Source organism: Bactrocera oleae, chromosome 6, assembly GCF_042242935.1.
Source record: "Bactrocera oleae isolate idBacOlea1 chromosome 6, idBacOlea1, whole genome shotgun sequence".
Taxonomy (NCBI): Eukaryota; Metazoa; Arthropoda; class Insecta; order Diptera; family Tephritidae; genus Bactrocera; species Bactrocera oleae.
The window spans coordinates 10,620,166-10,639,214 of NC_091540.1; the positions used below are offsets into that span (position 1 = coordinate 10,620,166).

At 38.0% G+C, this 19,049-nt stretch overlaps 2 protein-coding genes and 1 non-coding gene across 3 annotated transcripts; 1 reads left to right on the forward strand and 2 right to left on the reverse strand.

Annotated features, from left to right (window-relative positions):
- Nucleotides 1-1,592: 1,592 nt before the first annotated feature.
- Nucleotides 1,593-4,075, reverse strand: LOC106621494 (putative phosphatidate phosphatase). Its single transcript, XM_014240391.3, has one exon. It carries the CDS (start codon nt 3,690-3,692, stop codon nt 2,685-2,687), a length of 1,008 nt encoding a protein of 335 aa, XP_014095866.1. The 5' UTR covers nt 3,693-4,075; the 3' UTR covers nt 1,593-2,684.
- Nucleotides 4,076-7,670: 3,595 nt separating this feature from the next.
- On the forward strand, nt 7,671-7,788 carry LOC118680603 (U5 spliceosomal RNA). The gene has a single exon (XR_004976184.2). It is a non-coding gene; the product is annotated as a U5 spliceosomal RNA (small nuclear RNA).
- A 7,959-nt stretch (nt 7,789-15,747) lies between these two features.
- Nucleotides 15,748-17,226, reverse strand: LOC106625423 (putative phosphatidate phosphatase). The gene has a single exon (XM_014245239.3). The coding sequence runs from the start codon at nt 16,809-16,811 to the stop codon at nt 15,849-15,851; it is 963 nt and encodes a 320-aa protein (XP_014100714.2). The 5' UTR covers nt 16,812-17,226; the 3' UTR covers nt 15,748-15,848.
- Between the last annotated feature and the right edge of the window lie 1,823 nt (nt 17,227-19,049).

A 19,049-nucleotide genomic window follows, 5' to 3' on the forward strand; every position in this document is an offset into this window, starting at 1 on the left:
AGTATGTACAGATCTTTGTTAAAAGCGAAGTGTTATGAGAGTTTACTTCAACTCTGTCACGCATCAACCCAGTATTTCAGTACGACCAGGGTATTCGGCACATATAATATTTTACCAATACTTCTTATTGCTGAGCATTCGAAGGAGTGTTTTTCTTAGTGAATATAAGGGCATTTTTGAATTTTTCGAATTATGTGGTCGTCCAATTCGAAACTGTCAATCAATTTTTACTCACCACAGTTATGCATGTTGCCCTCTGGAGTGTAAGATTATGTATGGTATATGAACTTCCTACACAATAACCTTAACATTTTCTTTTTAATAAAATGCTGTACGAATAGTTTCTAAACTACTTCTAGATTTACGATAGGTAAATAATACAATTCCCAAGGCTGCTACCTTTTCGCATTTAGCAAATAATATATAGAATAGTATAACGTAAACTCATTAATGTTTAAATCGAAATATAATAGGAAATTGATGTCGCTATAAAAGATTATTGTTTTTGTACACCAATGTATAAATGCCTGATTGTTCCACTCACAAAAGTTACGCACATTCCTGGAGATGTGTGTTGAAACTTCTTTGTTAAAGTAGACAGGTAGCCGAAGTGTGAGAAACAAGCCTCAGGTATGTCATGTATATACTTGTATATGCACATGTATGTACTGACATATACATATGTATATGTACTTGTGACATGTTTAAATATAGACCTGTTTGCATAAAATTCTGAAATAGCTACAAATACAAAAATTCTGAAATACAGAAAATAAGTTAAGTCACCAAATTTCATCATATCAGAACTAGTTCCTAACAGACTACATTACAAATTTATCTATAAATTATTGCTATTAAAAAATTCAGCATATGCCTACTGTTACCCTTTTTCCAATTACACTCACTACCATCAAACTGGCTACTAACTAGTTATTTTTTATACAGTCTTAGTTCTAGTACACTAAAGCGAAAACATTTGCATTAACACACATACATAAAAGATATATGCTAAACGGCACTAGGCGTGAAACGCATTGGAATGTAAAGTTTTATAATCAGAATGATTCACCTGATTGCCATCTGAAGTATGAGGCATCGTCATATCGTAATGTGGTTGCTAAGCGCAGGCAAACAATGCTGGCATATTAACTGCTGTTGCTTTGTTATTTATTTTTTGTATTTGTAAATCATTATTTGCTCGTTTTGTGTAATTCCGGTGGAGTCTCTAGTGAATGGGTTATTTTTAAAATTTCGCTTTCAAGTATGAAATATATTCGTAGAGTTTTTTTTCGTTATAGGCAAAGCTATCGCCGGAAACGTTTTGCATCTAACTAGCTTAGCTGTTTAATATGTTCTAAAAAAACAATCTGTGTAAGCGCTATTGTACAAAAAAAAAAATATTTTATCAAAATTTTGTTTACTTAAATCGAATTGAGAGTGCACACCCCTCCTCCTTATTTACCATGACGCAACTTCCCGAGCGAAATTGCCAATGTTGTTCTCCGTCCAAAAATTTTACCAGTTCGACTTTTAAGCTGTTGCTTAAATATACACAAAATTTGTTGTTCCAGTGTATTATAAAAATCATGAAATTTCATTTGTTTTTTCTTTATTTTTAAACAATTACTTAAAACGTAATTTTATAAATAACCACATAACGGTTAATTTACACTGAATCGCAATCTACATTAATAAGTTCTCAAAGCTATATATCATAAAAACTACGCAAGTAAACACGCAAATTTACGCGGAACTGATACTGAGACGGCAAAAATTAGGAATACATTTGTAAATAAATTTTAACTTAATAACAAATATAATTTTCTCAATTGAAACAGTGTATATATTTTGGTTAAATATATGCAATGGCATACAAATCTGTTTTCTGCAATAGAATATGTAGTTGCGTTAATATTTTTTTCTTAAAAGTTGTGAATAAATTTATTAATTTTTGCTTAAATTTTTATAAAAAACTTATTTTGAATTAACAAGTTTTTTTTCTTAAAATTTATAAGATCTTTGGTTTTACTAACATATTTGTCCGTATTTTATTTTCATTATTGTAAAAGCTGCCCTTGCAATGTAACTGTGCTCAGCAAATTTTAAAGTGTTCTCAGTTTTAAAAAGGTTTTTCTTCGAAAAAACTCTGTATATATTTTTAGCTTGCTGCAACTTCTTTTCGCTGATTTTGAACTGTTCCCAGTTTGGCAATATCTGGTTTGCAACCTTCGACTTTTATGCTATGACAAAATTTTTTTTATTATATGACAAAAATTTACTTATTTGTACAAAAAGGCCGAAAAAGACAATAACAACACTAATTACGTAAAATAATTGCGTCCCGTTTGAAGCTTTCCAACTTGAATAGTAAGCGGGAATCTGCGTTTCATCGTACTTTGCAAACTGTTCTCACTTTTTAATACCGCAAAACTGCCCACATATTATATATATAATATAATCAATATTAGGAATTGCATCGCATGAGACGCTAGCATTACACTTTAGTTTTTAAAACTGTCCCCACTTACATTATATCTGCCTTTAATTTTTCAAGTATTTACACGTTTCTTGTTCCATAATTACCACTTAGCATAATCAGCATTTTACAATATTTCAACCACTTAATTAGTAACTATCACATTTTAAGTTAAATTACTCTCCTTCCCTACTGTCACCCCTGAAAGTCACACTTTCGTGCAATACTGATCATTACTGAAGCTGCGCGTGCTACCGCCATTGCTCTCTCGATGCAGCGACGGTACGCTATCATCGACGCCAAGTCCCACCGTATACGGTGGTGGCGTCGGTACGATCTCGTTCAGCGTCGTACACGTGTCCTGCCTCGGCAGCTGCACACGCAAACACGACTGTGGCGTCTTGAATTCCTTTGTAATATAACGGGCGGTAATTAGCGCCATTGCAAAACCCAAAACACTCCCGCATAGCACATCTGACCAGTGATGCCAATTGTCCATGATGCGCGACAGCGCCGTGAACCAAGCCAACATTACCAGTGTGAACTGCAGAAAATGCCGTGTCAATTTCGAACCACGCCAGGTGATTTTGTACTGCAGATAAATAGCGATGTAAGTGAGCGCGAAGAAACTCAAGCTTGAGTGACCACTTGGAAAGGACAAACGCGCCTCCCACACGTCTCCCAACGTATAGCCGCTGCTTACACAAGTGTAATTCTCAATGTAGCGATGCCGATTCTGTGGCGACTCACAATTGCTGCCGTCGCTCAACTGTGGCTGACATACGCTGATGAAATGTGGACGCAAACGTCCAATTGTGAACTTGCCCACCTCCGTCGCTGCGAGTGTTAGTAGGCCACCGAATGTAAAGTAGAGCGCATGTTTCGCGAATTCCAAAAGCCATGCAGGCACCTTGTAGCCGAGCAGCAGCACCGTCTCACGTATGCGATCGCAACGATAGAAGAGCGTTAATTCGACTAAAAGCAGAATAATCGCCGGCACGACCAAGATAATTATAGCGAGCGTAACGGTGGTTATCGTATTCGGGCGAAAAGGATAACGTATCGTTTCATCGTCACAGAAGAAGCCGCGACGAAAAGGCTCGATGACAAACTCGCATATCAATATCGGTATGCCGAGCACAATAAAGATGATCAAATCGGTCAATATGCTGCGTAGAAACCGGCGATCGTGCGTGGTGAGTCTATTGCCTTTCATGGCGCTGTGAATTGATTGTATATACGAAATTTGCGTTTAAGTGAGCAGCACCTGTTGATTTCAGGCGTCTGGAAAGGACAACTGCTGGCTTGAGAGCTTGTTACGTACAAGTAACTTAGCTAGTTTGATTTTACTCGTTGCGCGACTTTCAGTTAACGCTATATAGCTTTGGTTGCGAAGCTTTTTAAAACACTTTAATTGTTACTGTAAACTCTGCTGCTTATTTTGTTGTTTCGTTCTTCTAATTGCTTTAATTTTTGACAAAAAAATATTTATTTGCAACTCTGTTTTTGTATTTCGTTTCGTTCGTTCACTGCGCGTAAGCTTTCCGCGTTCAGTGATGCGCGTCGTAGGATCATTTGTGACTGAGCGCGCTTGCCTTGTTTTCAACAAATTTATTTCAGAATTATAACCATTATGCGGCGACGCTCGCAGTAGTAATAAAACGCAACAATAACAATAGCGTTAATAACAAAAACTGAGCAAACTTTGACCGCAGTCAGTTAATGCTTATCTGTATGCTTACGCTACGCTCTTTGGCGCTCCACTCAACGGTAGTGTGTGTAGAACTTTTTCCAACAATACACGCACACTCAGCGAATGATCGTGAAGTTAACTTAACTGTTGGTTGATTAACCCGGATTCGTTGATTACAACCACCCGCTTAAGTTTCATTGCCTACTTATGGTAAAAATTCCCGATTGGTCTCTTTGCGAGCGTGCGCAGGGGAGCGCTTCGACCTTAAAGTACAAGCGTACTTCGTAAATTTGCTCGCACGCCTGTCGCATTGCATGACGGTTGACAAAGCGTCAGTCGCTTATATTAAACGCGTATGTGACTTTAATTTTTGACTATATGACTTGTGAGTTTTCGTGTTCGCCTCAATTGCATTCGTTAACAAATGTAGTTCGTAGATAATTCAGAGCCACCGCCAGTGGCGAAAAAACTACAACGCAACGTAAATATCGTAAAACATGTTTACTTGTAGTTATAAACATAAGCAACACGCTGAACAAGTGCTATAAAGAATATGATAAATAATAATAAAAATTGATAAAGCGAATATAACTATAATACGTGGCTAAAATAATAAAATAACACATAGATAAGTTATTTGTATAAGCGTAATGAGTAATCAGGCGGCAGTCAATCGAACTAAAATGGCAGAAGTGACTAATAACCGGCTCTAAATAGCTATTTTAATAGAAAAGCACAGCGACACTCATAGGCAGAGCGAAAACAAAACAGCAATGAAAACGAAAGCGAATGCCAAAGTCACGGTTTAACAGTAGCCGAGCAATTTTCGCACCATCATAATATCATACACCTGCTGCCACCCGCACTTGACAAACACACCCCTCTTACTTCCCACAACCACATTTTGTCGCATGTTTGAACATTACAAGTAATACGCTCTCATACCCTCGTTGGCCTCGCACAAACCCACTTTCTCGCTCTTCCGCTCTCTTTTCCGTAAATAGCGCTCTTGCGCCATTCGTTTGTTCACGTGTGCGCTATTTTTGACGCATGTTTGTTTTGATACGAAAATTTATGATAACTGATCGCCCTGATCTTCAAGGGTAGCCTCAAAAATAAATACTTCACACCTACTTGTCGTTTATGGTCATTGTTTTATGTTTGCGTAATAACTTTTATGCGCCCTCTTCAGATTTGAGATTGAGCTATAAGGTGATCTTCACGAACGCTGATGTGCGCAGAAACAATGCCAGATATAAATTTATATAACAGTGAGTGCTTGCATAACGACTTTAAAATCTGCAACATTGAAATAAAAAAATAACGTTATAATTACAAATTATGCTTTCTGTTTTTAGTGATAGCATGAAAACTTTAAGCTCTAGACACTTCTTTACCTCGAGAAAGTTTACTTAAATGTCGGGTCTTTTTCACTTTCAAAAATTTTCAAGTTGTTTCAGTGTTCTCTTTAGAAATATAAACATCACTTTCTATAAACAGCCAAATCTAAATTTTCTATTGGTGTAAGCATCTTCTTTGCGCGTTTTTTAAATTTTAATTTTTATATAGGCCGAACTTTTATTTTTTTTTTCAATATACGTAAATCGTTTATCGATTTTCCTCGTACTCGATAGGTCCACAATTTATAATATTATATTATTTCGTATATATAACCACAAAAATCGTATATCGATTAGTCATGATCTGCAACAAATACAATAATTTCAAATGTTCTCGACCAATCGGCAGATTATAGTTAATATATATATAATATTATATATATGTATAACTCTATCTTGGATCAAAAACTTTAAAAATATAATGTTTAACTGGAAGAATATCAACTCTGAAAGCATGGCAAAATTGAGTTGTGTTACTTGCTTTCTTTCTCCCTACTCAATAATTCGACTATAGGCGACCATTCCATTTAGTTTTACACTCGTAAGTTTCAAAAGCTTTCTGCTAGGTACATTTTCCGATAGGCTGAACCTCATATTATTATAGATCGGCTTGTCTGAAATGTTTCAGTTTTTCGACTTTCCAAAGTCGTTTCAACCGTATAAGTTTACATAACTAAAAATCCGACGCATAACCTTAAGTGCCGCTCTCATTTTACGCTCTCAGCGCGACACTAGCAAACAAATAATTGCGTAAAGAACTAACTGTAATATGAGTAAATGAGCGTACAATGTCAATGGGTGACTAGGCTAGAACGCTAAACAAGCGCACAAGCTAACACATATACCTACATGTGCAAACATATATACCGACATACATATATACATACAAGTATATATATATATATATGTACACATGTTGGTGTGTAAAAACATTTGTTCATAACTCGCAATCTAACTTTATTGTGCTACTGCCTTCTTTGTTAGCGCTAGCAGACCGAATGCATCTTCTACAAAAAATGGGCGTTTTGGTGCGAACGCCACAATTGTTTAACAACGAGTGCATGCTATGTTCATAGTAGGCAAATGGGGAGCGTGAGCCGTTTGGTTAATTAGATTAAAAAACTGAACTCGACCTCAAATTGAATGAATAAGTGTAGCTTTATTGAATTATTATTTGCTTCTACATACATACATACATATATAAGTATATATGTATGTTGGCATGTAAGCTGTGACGATTGAGCTTGCTGGTAGCTGCTATGTTAATGTTGCTATGAAGATGACGTTAAAAAACAAAATAACTTATTTAATTAAAGTAAGTGAAAATTAAAAAGAGGATGTATGACGCGCGGATATGCTTAAAAATGCTTTAAAAATTTAAAAACTCAACTGTAAATTTAATGATGTCAAATGGTGTTGGAAACTGCGAAAGGCGTGACAATTTCGTTGCATTGTAGATTGGCGTTAATTTTCGAAAGTGATTATAATGAGCTTATGAATTGTTTAAACTACGTTAACACTGTGCTGATAATGAGAGGTTTTGATGTGTGTAACTGAGTGTTTAACTTACGGGGGTTTACTCTGGTTGTTATGTGTTGGATAAAAAATACTAGTATAGCAAAGATCAAGTTAAAAGGTCTGTTGGCACATCATTTTTGTAGCAAACGAGCCAAAGTATACTCTTAGAACACGATTTAAACAAAGTTGTTAAGCCAATAAAAATGTCTAATAGATTGCGCTTTTGAAAAAAAATAAATATCTTCTTAAAAATTAATATCTTTTTGCAGCCGATATGTGAAATAGTTTACTCCAACGATGCAACACAATTAGCTATAGTGATCGCTATTTTCCATGTACAAAATCCAATCTGAAAATAATTGTAGCTCTTCGCAAGTCTCGCTATTTATTATCGCAATTTTCGTCACTTCATTGATTCCAAACTACCTATATTTTTGTGTGATTTCGCATACTGTACTGTTTCCAAGCGATCCAAGAGTAATCCTTAATGCAGATTTTCCTTAACAATTTTCTTATACTCTTACAATTCTCACCCCATTTATGTTAACCCCAGCTTATAACTTTTAGTGTCCGCTTTATAAAGTTACCCTGACTTCTTTTCAGTTGTCGAATAAATCTTTCGCCTTTTACTAAAGATTTCCGTGGAGAGATGTAATTAATGGGTTTACAGAAATTTTTATCAAAGGCTCAACTTTCCTTTCGAGGTATTGTTGGGCCAGTAATCAATACATAAAGCAAGAAAAATGTTGATTTCGGCTGCACCGAAGCTAGAATACCCTTCACAAATAAAAAAAGACCAATGCAAATATGCAAACTCCATGATATATACGCAGAACAATTTTATATAAGATTTGTTACGAAGTTTGTAACACTCTAAAGGAAGCGTAAGAAGCTCCACAGAATTTACATATATATAAATAATCATATACATATGTGTATATACTACCATGGGTATATGTAGCTATCACATTGTTTGATCGCTCAGTTCGTCTATGGGAAACTTTTTATTTGACAAGATATTTTCAAGAAATTTTGCATAGATAATTGTCCAAGGTAACGGTAGTGTCTACAAACATATTGTTCAGATGGGAACACTATATCATATTGCTGCCATACAAGCTGACTTATAAAATTGAGTTCTTGTAAAAAAAAGTTTTTACTTGGGAAGTGTATTATACTTTATTCGTTTTTTTGCTTTAATTTTTTTATATCATTTAGTTTAATTACTGTATATGGTGTATTATTATATTTTTCTTGTATACTTTTTCTTTGTTTTATAGCTATGTTGTCAATATTCATTTGAGGCCAAGTAATCACAGCTTTTTAACTGATTTACTGCAACACAGCTTATTAATTACACACACTTCTCACTTTTGGATTAAATTAAAGCTGCACAAGTGCTTGCAACGCAGGCGTAATACTCACACAAAAACACAAAGTAATTAACAGCGTAGAAATAATAAAAAAAATATACAAAAATTTACTTAATCTGTAGAAAATTGATACAAATATGAATGAAGTTGAATTTGCACACACTTGCCAGGCACCTGCCTCCTCGCGCTCGTTCGCTACACGCAGCAAGCTGAGCGCTGGCGCTTTTGCTGATTTTATTTTTCACGCTCAACTGCCTCGCATCGGTTTACGACTCTCTTCAATTTTTTTTTTATTGTAAATAAATTTTTTGGTAGTCTCAGTTTATTGGCGTTGCTGTTGTTTGTAGTTACAAGCGCAGCTCTTATTGCCACGCTCAAGTGCACAAAGCGGTTGGCGGCTGTAAGTACACAGCAGCTCGCCAATGAACATTTTATTGGCCAATAATTTGCTGGAAAATCGCAAATATTTTATTGCTTTCATTGTTCCCGTTGTTGTTGTTGTTGTGTTTAACTGTTTTTTTGCTTTACTGCTTCTTATTTTCCTTGGCTGGTAATTGGTGTCGCGCCGCGCTTTTTCTTAGTTTTGCGGTGTGTCTGTTATTCAATTAGTATTGAGGTGGCTAGTCTGCAGTTTTATTTTATTTAAACGACACGGCATTAATTAACGTGGAAATGAAATTATGGTTAAGTATTTTATTTTTATTTATTTTAATATTTTTAGATTTTTAAGTCGATTTGAGTTTTTGTATAAATTAAGCAGGAAAGCGCGAAAATATGACTTCCGCAAGTGCAAAAATTAATGAAAAAAAAGTTGATGAAAATTTCATAATTTATAGGTTGTTAATAAACTAACTGTTTCCTGTAAGAAACCAACCCATTTAGGGTCGTCAAAATCTTGCGTGAACTATTAGAAAACTTTGTTTTAAAACACGAAACTGCAGCGCTTTTATCGAAATCTGGTCTAAGTTGCTAAATTTTTCTTTACTAAAGTCTCTTATTTTAAATTTTAAAGGCGCTTTTGGGCTTATAACAGACTTTTCAAGAACAATTTTTTAGGTTATGTATTACTCGAAATTTGATAATAACAATATATTTTATATGTAAAAATTATATTTAAATGTGAAAAATTAATCAAATATTTTATATATATGATGTTTACAGATAGACCAGGGTAAATGATTTGAAAAAAAAAAAAAAATCATAGTAAGATGAGACCTCTCGTAAACGATAGAGATAAACATTAAAGCAAAAATTATTGACGACAGATGAAACCCATCGGAAACGAGATAAATAAAATAGCATACATAAAATAATTTACTAGCGATCTGTGATCGGGAAAAGGAAGGGTTGGGGCGTGTTTGAATTGTTAAGGGTTAGAAACGGTTTATCTCAATTTCCTGCAAAACCACGAGTTTCATAGAAAAGTGTTATATGACAATGTGGTAGATAATGAAAAGATCTATAACTTTTGTTAATATACTTTTTTTACATAACCTCAAAACCTTTTTTTACAAAACCAAATTTTTGGGCTTTTTAACTTTAACTAGGGAAATTGCTCCCTTGATCTCGAAATGGAGAGTTCTAGACGACCACTCCTTTGCTGATCACAAATATATTGGGTTCAGCTTGGACGCCTCGCGCCCAAAGCATAGAACCTACAGAAACTTCAGGAATACCAATTGGGTCCTGTATTGCAGGAAGCTTCGGTCAGCTCTCCCAACCGCGCCTGACAGGGATTCGATTCTATCTGCGGACGCGATTGAGGAGCTCGTCGAGGTTTTCAGCTCTGTTAGCAGATCTGCTCTTGAAAGCTCCTGTCCTCTGAAAACTCAGAAAAGTAGAGGGAAACCCCCTTGGTGGACTTCGGAGCTAACGGAGATCAGATCTTCGAGTAGACGACTCTTCAATAAAGCCCGTAAAAGTGGCTCTAGCGACGACTGGGCGTTGTACAAGGCCGGATTGGCCATTTACAAGTCCGACTTGAAGAAAGCCAAGAGGGCTTCGTGGAAAGCCTTCTGCGACAGTGTAGAGGGTTGTCACGAGTCCTCAAGGTTTAGACGCATTCTTGCGAAAAATCCTACTCCGGTGGGGTATCTAAGAAATGCAGATAGCGGGTGGACTACGAGTAGCGTGGAGTCGCTGAGGTTACTCTTAGATGCTCATTTTCCACGAAATCGCTTTGCTGAAGAAGTGCCACTGGGGGAGCTTCAGGAAGGCTGTACAGCCTTCTTGGACCTTCTGGGTGAGCGTCATCTTACCTGGGCGCTGAAATCTTTTAAGCCCTTCAAGTCCCCGGGTCCTGATGGCATCATTCCGGCGCAACTACAGCGAACGGTTAAGGTGTCATGTAGCTGGCTGGCCCCTATATACGCGAACTGTGTTAGATTGGGCCATGTCCCGAAGTCCTGGAGACAGGTTAAGGTTGCGTTCATTCCGAAGGCCGGTAAAAGCTCTCATGTCGGTGCAAAAGATTTTAGACCCATCAGCCTATCCTCGTTTTTGTTGAAAACGCTGGAGAGACTTATGGATCTGTACATCAGGTACAGAATACCGAGGGGTAAACTGTTACGAGCGCAGCATGCCTATATCAAGGGCAGGTCGGTCGACACTGCTTTGCATGATGTAGTGTCATGGCTGGAGACAGCGCTATTGCAAAAGGAATTTGCAGTGGGCACCTTTCTCGACATCGAGGGGGCCTTCAATAACGTTCGGCCAGAGGCAGTGGTTAAAGCCCTCGAAAAATTTAAAGTGGAATCGAACCTCAAACACCTCTTTTTTAGTCTTCTTTGCGACAGAACTGTCGTGGCGGAGTGGGGTAGTGCCAAGTCAAGTAAACGACCTACTTATAGAACTCGAGGAGCAAGGCTGTCGAGTGATAGCCTATGCTGATGATGTGGTTCTTATGGTTAAAGGTAAATTCCTGAATACCGTCTATGAGCTCACCGAAGGGTACCTAAACGTGGTATCCAACTGGGCAAACAGAAGCGGCCTAGCCGTCAACCCAAGTAAAACCGAAATGGTTTTATTCACTAAGAGGTTTAAGATCCCAAATGTGCCTCTCCCCTCCTTCGGGGGTTCACGTCTTCAACCTGTTGATAAGGTGAAATACCTAGGGCTCATCCTGGATAGAAAGCTTTGTTGGAGGCCGAACATCGAGGAGAGAGTCAAGAAGGCATCATTCGCCTTATACTGCTGCAGGGGAGCTATAGGTAAAAGGTGGGGACTCTCACGAAAGGTGGTGTTCTGGCTCTACGAAACCGTAGTCAAGCCAATACTGTTCTATGGTGTGTTCGTCTGGTGGAAGGCGCTCAAAAAGACTACTCTGGCTAAAAACCTTGAGCGAGTTCAAAAAGCGGCGCTCATCGGAATCTCCGGTGCACTGCGAACCACACCAACAATAGCTCTCAACGCTATATTAAATATAGCACCCGTGGACATTGCCGGTAGGTGCATTGCTGCGAGGTGTGCTATTAGGCTCAGAGAAGCTGGGCTTGTGAAGAGGTCCGAACAAGGACACGCCGCAATTCTCTCCTCCTTCACCTGCATTCCTGAAAATTTGGATCACTGCGTCACAGCGGCCTCTCGAGGCGGCTTTTTCTCTGCTCATATCCCGACGAGGGAGATGTGGAGGGAAGAAGCCGCTGGAGAAGAGGCGCGGTGAGTTTTTTCACGGATGGGTCGAAGCTAGGAGGGAAAGTTGGAGGGGGGTTTTCTGTAAAGAGCTCTCCGTCAATCTTTGCTTCAGGCTACCGGACCACTGTAGCGTTTTTCAGGCGGAAGTGGCCGCGATCAAGGTGGCGGTAGAAGTACTGTTACGTAGTGTAGCTTCGTTTAGAGAGGTGAGCATTCACTCTGACAGCAAAGCGGCAATACAAGCGCTGAGTGCGCGAACCGTGCATTCAAAGCTAGTCAAGGAGTGTCTGTCCTCGCTAGAATTAGCATCAGGCTACTTCAATATCAGGCTCGTTTGGGTGCCTGGTCACAGCGGAATCGCTGGGAATTGCAAGGCCGATGAGCTGGCCAGGGGGGTACCCTTGCCCCGCTCACATCGGAATGGGATCGAGTTGGTTCTCCACTAACGTCTTGCATTCTCGCTCTGGACCAATGGACCTCGCAGGAGCTCAGCAGACGCTAGTCGGCGACCAGCTCCTGCGCGACTGCGCGATCCTTCTGGCCGAGAGTGGATCGCAGGAGGTCGGGGGATCTTCTCGCCTTGAACAAAGTTCACCTCGCCGCCATGGTAGGAGTTCTCACTGGGCACTGTCCAATGGGAACTCATGCGGTGCGGCTTAGAATACCACCCGATGGCAGTTGTCAAAGCTGTATGGAGGAGGGTGAAGTGGAAACATCCCGGCACTTTCTCCTCCATTGTCCGGCTTTTGCTAGGTTGAGATTGAAACATCTCCGCAATCATACTTTTGGCGGTCCAGAAGATCTGGCCGAAACAGATATTGGCCGTCTCAACAAGTTTGTCATAGGCACAAAGCGCTTTGTCGGCATGTAAGGGTCTATTGATCCGGCTCATAGGAGTTTTGGGTACCACAACGGACTGGCGTTTAAGCTGTCCAAGTGTGATCCTTCTTAGGATCGACCCGTTAACCTAACCTAACCTAACCTAACTTTAACTTGCACAAATTTTTATTTTTTTTTCAAAAAAGGAGGAAATCTTTTTTCGACATAAAATCGAAAAGAACAATAATTTTCAATCGAAAATTTGCAAGTCAAAATTTTGCTTTTTTTTTAAATTACTAGGCTTTTGTTGCTGAAATCTCTATTTTCTGATGGTATAAAAAATATATACAAACTATGGTCAAGTTGCTCAGAAAATGCAAAAAAATATGTTTTTTCCGAACAAAATTATAATTCTATATCTAATTTTGTTGACGTAAGTGTATTAGTAAAATAATTAGTAAAATAGATTAGCTTAACTACCCATTTAAGTTTTATACTAAGTTATTTATTTATTCGTTGTTGTTCGCAATCAGACGCCTAAACTGCCGAGATTTCAATTGACTTCGAGAGCTATTCATTAAGAACTCGCTAGAAGCGACAACTGCACATCGAAAGAGACATACTGGCAACTACTACGCAAAATCAAAAAGAAAACAAAAATGAATGATACTCGTCAAGTTTCATTTGTTTATCAACACTTTGTAAAAAAATAACAAAAACAAATTCACGACTAAACCGGTAAACAGCGTCACTTGTTGCATGTAATCCAACGACAGGCGCGCGGCTATTACATACGACTCGCATGAGCAATTGCATGCGTTTTGCTAAAGCGCGCCAAAATGAGCTGTGTGCAAAGCTTGTAAGTGAGCTGTCTTCGCTTACATACAGTCACAATAAAATAATGCATTGAGAATATTAATTTTGCAACGGCGCCAAATGGCTTGAAATCAAGCATGTTTGTGTGTGTGTATGCCTGCAAAGTTGCTTACCGACTTCCGTAGCGCGGCTTGAATAATAATAAAAATAAGAAATAATAAAAAGAATTAAGGCCGCAGTTGCTTAAGTTACACCCTCATAACTCCTCAATTTCGCAGCTGTTGACATTGCACTTCCTTTTATCTGGCGTTGATTGGTGCTGTCGCTGCAATGAGTGATGCGCCGGCGCTGTACATAAATACTTGTGTCTGTGTGTGTGTTATATATGTCCGACGGCGGGGCATTCAAAAGTTCAGCAACAAGTGCTTACTAGCATTCACTTATGCATACAAGCATTTAACAGAAGTTGCCGGGCCATAATTGTACAAGCCTCGACCCCGAAAGGCGTGCGAACGCTTGTCAACACCAAGTCAGTGAGGGTCCATTAACAATATACACGTTGACTAACAAATTCTTTGTTTTTTTTGTAGTTGTTGTAAGTGATTCTGAGTTATTGTAGCAAAGTTGTTGTTTAACTGTTATTTTAATGCATTCGTAGTTCCTCTGCTAACTGGTTTTACTCACGACATACTCGGGCATGAGCAGTCGTACTTATCGACTCATCGACATTGTTAGCGATGAGCTGAGAGGGTCACATATGAAATATATATGTATGTATGTACTTGCGTGCTTGATTCTTTTGAATTTCTTGAACGTCTCAACTGATCGTTCGGTAGCTTGTGGAACGTAAGCTTTAAGTTCATATTTTATAGTAGCGTTTGTTCTTACTAACCTACGTTGCTACTTAGCAAAAAGCTTTGACGACGGAAACTCGTTGAATAAGCTTTTAACTATTTGTTTACGCTTTTCTTTGCTTACATGCTTATATATTTCGGAGCAGTTCTTTGAAGAAGCAGTGGGCTTGCAGATTATTTGGCTGAGGATATAATAGAATACACCATTACCAGCTATAAACTACACATTTCTACACAAAAAAGTACTCAAAAATTGTAATAGAATTAGAAAGGTCACGAAATATTATTTTAAAAATAAACCTTTTAATATATAATTTTTTTTTATTAATACAAAAAGTTGAAAATTCACCAAAAATTTTATATTTGGTTCCACTGTGCATTTATTTATTATCTTTCAATACTTTTAATATTATTTCCGCGTAAATAATTTTACCATGTCTGAGAAAAAGAAACTCAAAAATTTTTGTTCTTAAATTTAAACACTTGTCCCACTGTGCGTATATAAATTTTCACTATTATCTGTTGTTTTTTTTTGTCACATCTTAAAACACTGAAATAAATTTTGTCCATCAATTTTACATTTTGTCCTACTGTGCATGCAGTAACTCATTATAATCCATTATCGGTTTTGGGTAAAAGTTTTATCATATCTGAAAATTAAGAAACTAAAATTTTTTTTTGTTTAAAATTTTTATATTTCGCCCCACTGTGCATGTATTATTTCTCAATATTTTTAATTATGGTTTTAATGAAAGTGTTTTACGATGTATTAAAAATGGAACTTAAAAAATTATTGTACACAAATTGTATATCGCGTCCACTGTGCCGTAATCATTTTCCATTGCTTTTTTTGCAAAATAGTTTTGCGTTAATGAAAGCACTTAAAGCTAAATTTTTGTTCAAAAAATTGATATTTGGTCCTACTGTGCGTTGGTTAGGTTTGACTACTTCAGTTTTAGTAGGACAACAAAACACTTCCTTTCAGAATTTTTATCTAATTTTCTAGATTTGTAGCCCTAATGATCAATTTGAGAATTTTACCAGTTATTTTTGAAAATTCAAATTCGAACATTTTTGTTCGGTTTCAAATTAGAGCGTATAAATAATCGTTAATATAATACTAGAATGAAAAAAATTTAAGAATTTTGTACTTTTCCAAATTTTTATTGACTGCAAACACATACCTTTCTTATAATATAAGTTAAATATTTTACAAAATTTTGATAGCCTTTATAAATTTACGAAATAACACACATAAATGCAACATCAATAATATTTAGCAATGCGATTAACTCCGTAGTATCCGTAAATGCGCGTAGAATCGTCGCGTGGCTTGCGTTTTTTCACAGGCAAACTCTTGAAGACATCGGCCACGGTGACTATAGTAAAAGCTGCAACAAAAAAGCCCAAAACCGCACCTGCCAATAAGTCCGTCGAATGATTCTGGTGTGTATAGAAGCGCTCAATCGCGACCAGCGCGGCCAAGATCAGAAAACCGAATTGCAACAAAGTTTTTAACACCAGCAGTGCGCGCGTAGCTAAACGCGCCTGCAAATAAAACACAATGAAGCACATGGCATAAACAACAGTGGCTGTGTAACTGCTGGGAAAAGATTGCCGCGCCATGGCCAACAACTCTCCTGAGGCGGCCAATTCGTAGCACTCGTAATCCTCAATATAACCCATGGTGACATTTTGCGCATATGGCGCATCGAGGCGCTCACAAGCTAAACCACCGCCCAGCGTCTCCAGCAACTGCGGTTGGCAGACGTCAAAAAAATAAGGGCGCAAACGACCCACAAAGTTTTTAGTTGCGCGCGCAGCTATCAGCACGAGCGCCAAACCAAAGAAGTAGATGCCAACAATCTTGTAGCACTCACTCACGAAGGTCGGTATGTTTACGCCAACGAATACAAATTGCTGTACGCCAGCGCGCTTCATAGTCGTATTCGTCTCAGATTTGCGTGCAGCGCGCACCGCCGCCCACAACATCTCCACCACCAACATGATAGCAGCGGGTAAGGCGATCACCGCAATGGTAATGTGTACGCGATTAAGCAGCGAAGCGGTGTAAGGGTAGCGCAGCGATGCGTCGCTGCAGAAGAAGCCGCGCCGTGTGGTGGGCAATAGTTTAGGCAGCACAATTAGCGCGACGCAGCAGAGCGCAATTAAAATCACAACATCGACTATGAGACGCAGCAGCAGACGTGAACTCGGCGTTTTGCACATTTTGTATTGGCGGCAGTTGCGCGCGCGGCAGAGAATTAAAGCGGCGTGCGACGCGGAGCTGAAAGGCGCGCGGTGAAACGGCGCGTTCGTTCTTGATTAGTTTAATGCGCAATGTCTGCTTTGCTGATTGGATTGTTTGACTTAATTGGTTGTCGCTTTTGTTGTGTGTTCTTTCAAAGCTGCTGTTTGCTAAATAGCTGCTGTTAGTACACCTAATGTTGTTCCACTTTTTTTTTGCGTTGCGGCGTTTTAAGCTAAGTTCATTATTTCCGGTCGCTTACTTACTTGCTTTCAATTATAATTGAACAATTTTCCTTTTAAAAATGTGTTTCTACGCTTTTAAGTAATTTCTGAAAATAAGCGTCATTACACGCCTGCCAGACGCGTCGAAGCGACACCGAAGACTGAAGCAACGAACTTGTCGAAATTTGTGTGAACGCGCCGCGGCGCTGCTGTTAGCGGTTGAAGTGTTTTCGAAAACCAAATTTACATATGAATACTGCATTTGTATTTGAATACTGTTGCTCATCCTCTATAGTTTTGTAAGTGTTGTTGACAACCGATGGAAATCGAATAAATAAAAGTTCGTAAAAATATAAAAGCGGCTAACAATAAAAACAAACAATACAAATTTAATATATTCACTAAACACAACAAAAACAAAATCAATAATAGCATGCTAATATACTACTCAACCGAAAATAAATATGAGCTACAACAACAACCATGCGCGGTGCTGTAATAATAACAACAAACGCGCTCTAAGAAGCCATTACAAATACAAAGCAGTGAATCGGCTTACAACAACAAATTGTAGGTGCAATAATAATAAGTTCAAACGCCAAACATACAAAGTAAACAACAACAACAATGACTATGATAATGCTACAACAAGCCTCATTTGAAATAATCACTTGCTTATAACAACAACAACATGTATGCTAGCGACAACACCGCCTGTATCGAACACCCAAAAATTCAATCATACGAGCACAACAATAACAACCATTTAGGTTTCTCAACAATTGTATTGCTTCCAATACATACAACAATAGCGAACATTAGGTTTAAATGTCACAAGAGCAATAGCAAAAACAACAACAAGTGTAGCAAGAAAAAACGCTCCCATGAAAATAATATTCCCATGCATAAACAAACTTGTTCTGCTAATCGTAGATCGCAGCGATCGATGCTCAAGAAATTGAATCAAAGCAGCTAACCTATAAGTGAGCCAGTAGGAAAAGCAAGCTGTGTGAGTTAGAAGGCAGTTTTTCCATGGTTAAATACTCCTCCTCTTTTCACCGAACCTCAGAAGATAATGAAGTGTAAAATACTGCTTCAAACCAGCTAGATAAGAAAATTTTCGAAAAATGTGAATCCCGCTATTATTTTGTAGTTTCCGTATCGATTGCCAAAAATACACTTCTGCCTTTTAAAAATCGTTTCCAGTTTTTTCATGGCTAGAGCCGTTTTTTAACACTCCAACTAAAAGTTAACGAGTTTAATCAAAAGTAAAATAAACAATTAGCGACGTCCATTGTGGCGAAAAGGTTTTATGAATATTCATATTAACTTTTGTTAGAATTATTCACTACTTTTGTTGAGATTGTATCTAGACAATATTTATTACTGGAAGTGGCTTCTTTCAGTTACGATACTGGTTTCTTTTTAATCTTTCTAAAATATGATCTGTAGCAAACAATAAATTAAAACATATCAGAAACAGTTACCGTTTACTTGGTTTCAAACATTTTGGGTTCTCCTGCGCTTAAAGTAAACCACTAGCAAGTGTGAACTTCCCTGGATCAAAATCTCGAGTTTCTCTAAACAAATATTTTTTCTCCTATTGGGTCTGGGTCTCGTTTAAAAGGTAGCGTTCGACTTTCAAGCGCGAGTTATGCAGATCAGCGTATAAGTATAAGTATGGTATATGCTAATTAATAACTTATTTAAAATGCGCACAAAAGTCTTCAGCGGCAACAATACAGCAAAGTAAAAGAGAAACATAAGAAACAGAAATTCAAATTCAATGCATATTTCAACTAACCAACTTTGTAAATACAACCGAGACAATAAATACACACGCCCATAAATAAGCTGGGCGAAGAATGTGGTTTGGAAAGTTTATGCGACCAAAAGCCCGCTATCCAGCAAGCGGTTGCGCCACGTGCTGGCCAAACAACAAACCAGCGGCAAAGACGCAAACAAACGCGCTGAGATCAACGCTTATATGGGACG

Bases quoted from the DNA above. Each gene is read 5' to 3' on its own strand.
- LOC106621494 (XM_014240391.3), bottom strand. From the start codon at position 3,692: ATGAAAGGCAATAGACTCACCACGCACGATCGCCGGTTTCTACGCAGC.
- LOC106625423 (XM_014245239.3), bottom strand. From the start codon at position 16,811: ATGTGCAAAACGCCGAGTTCACGTCTGCTGCTGCGTCTCATAGTCGAT.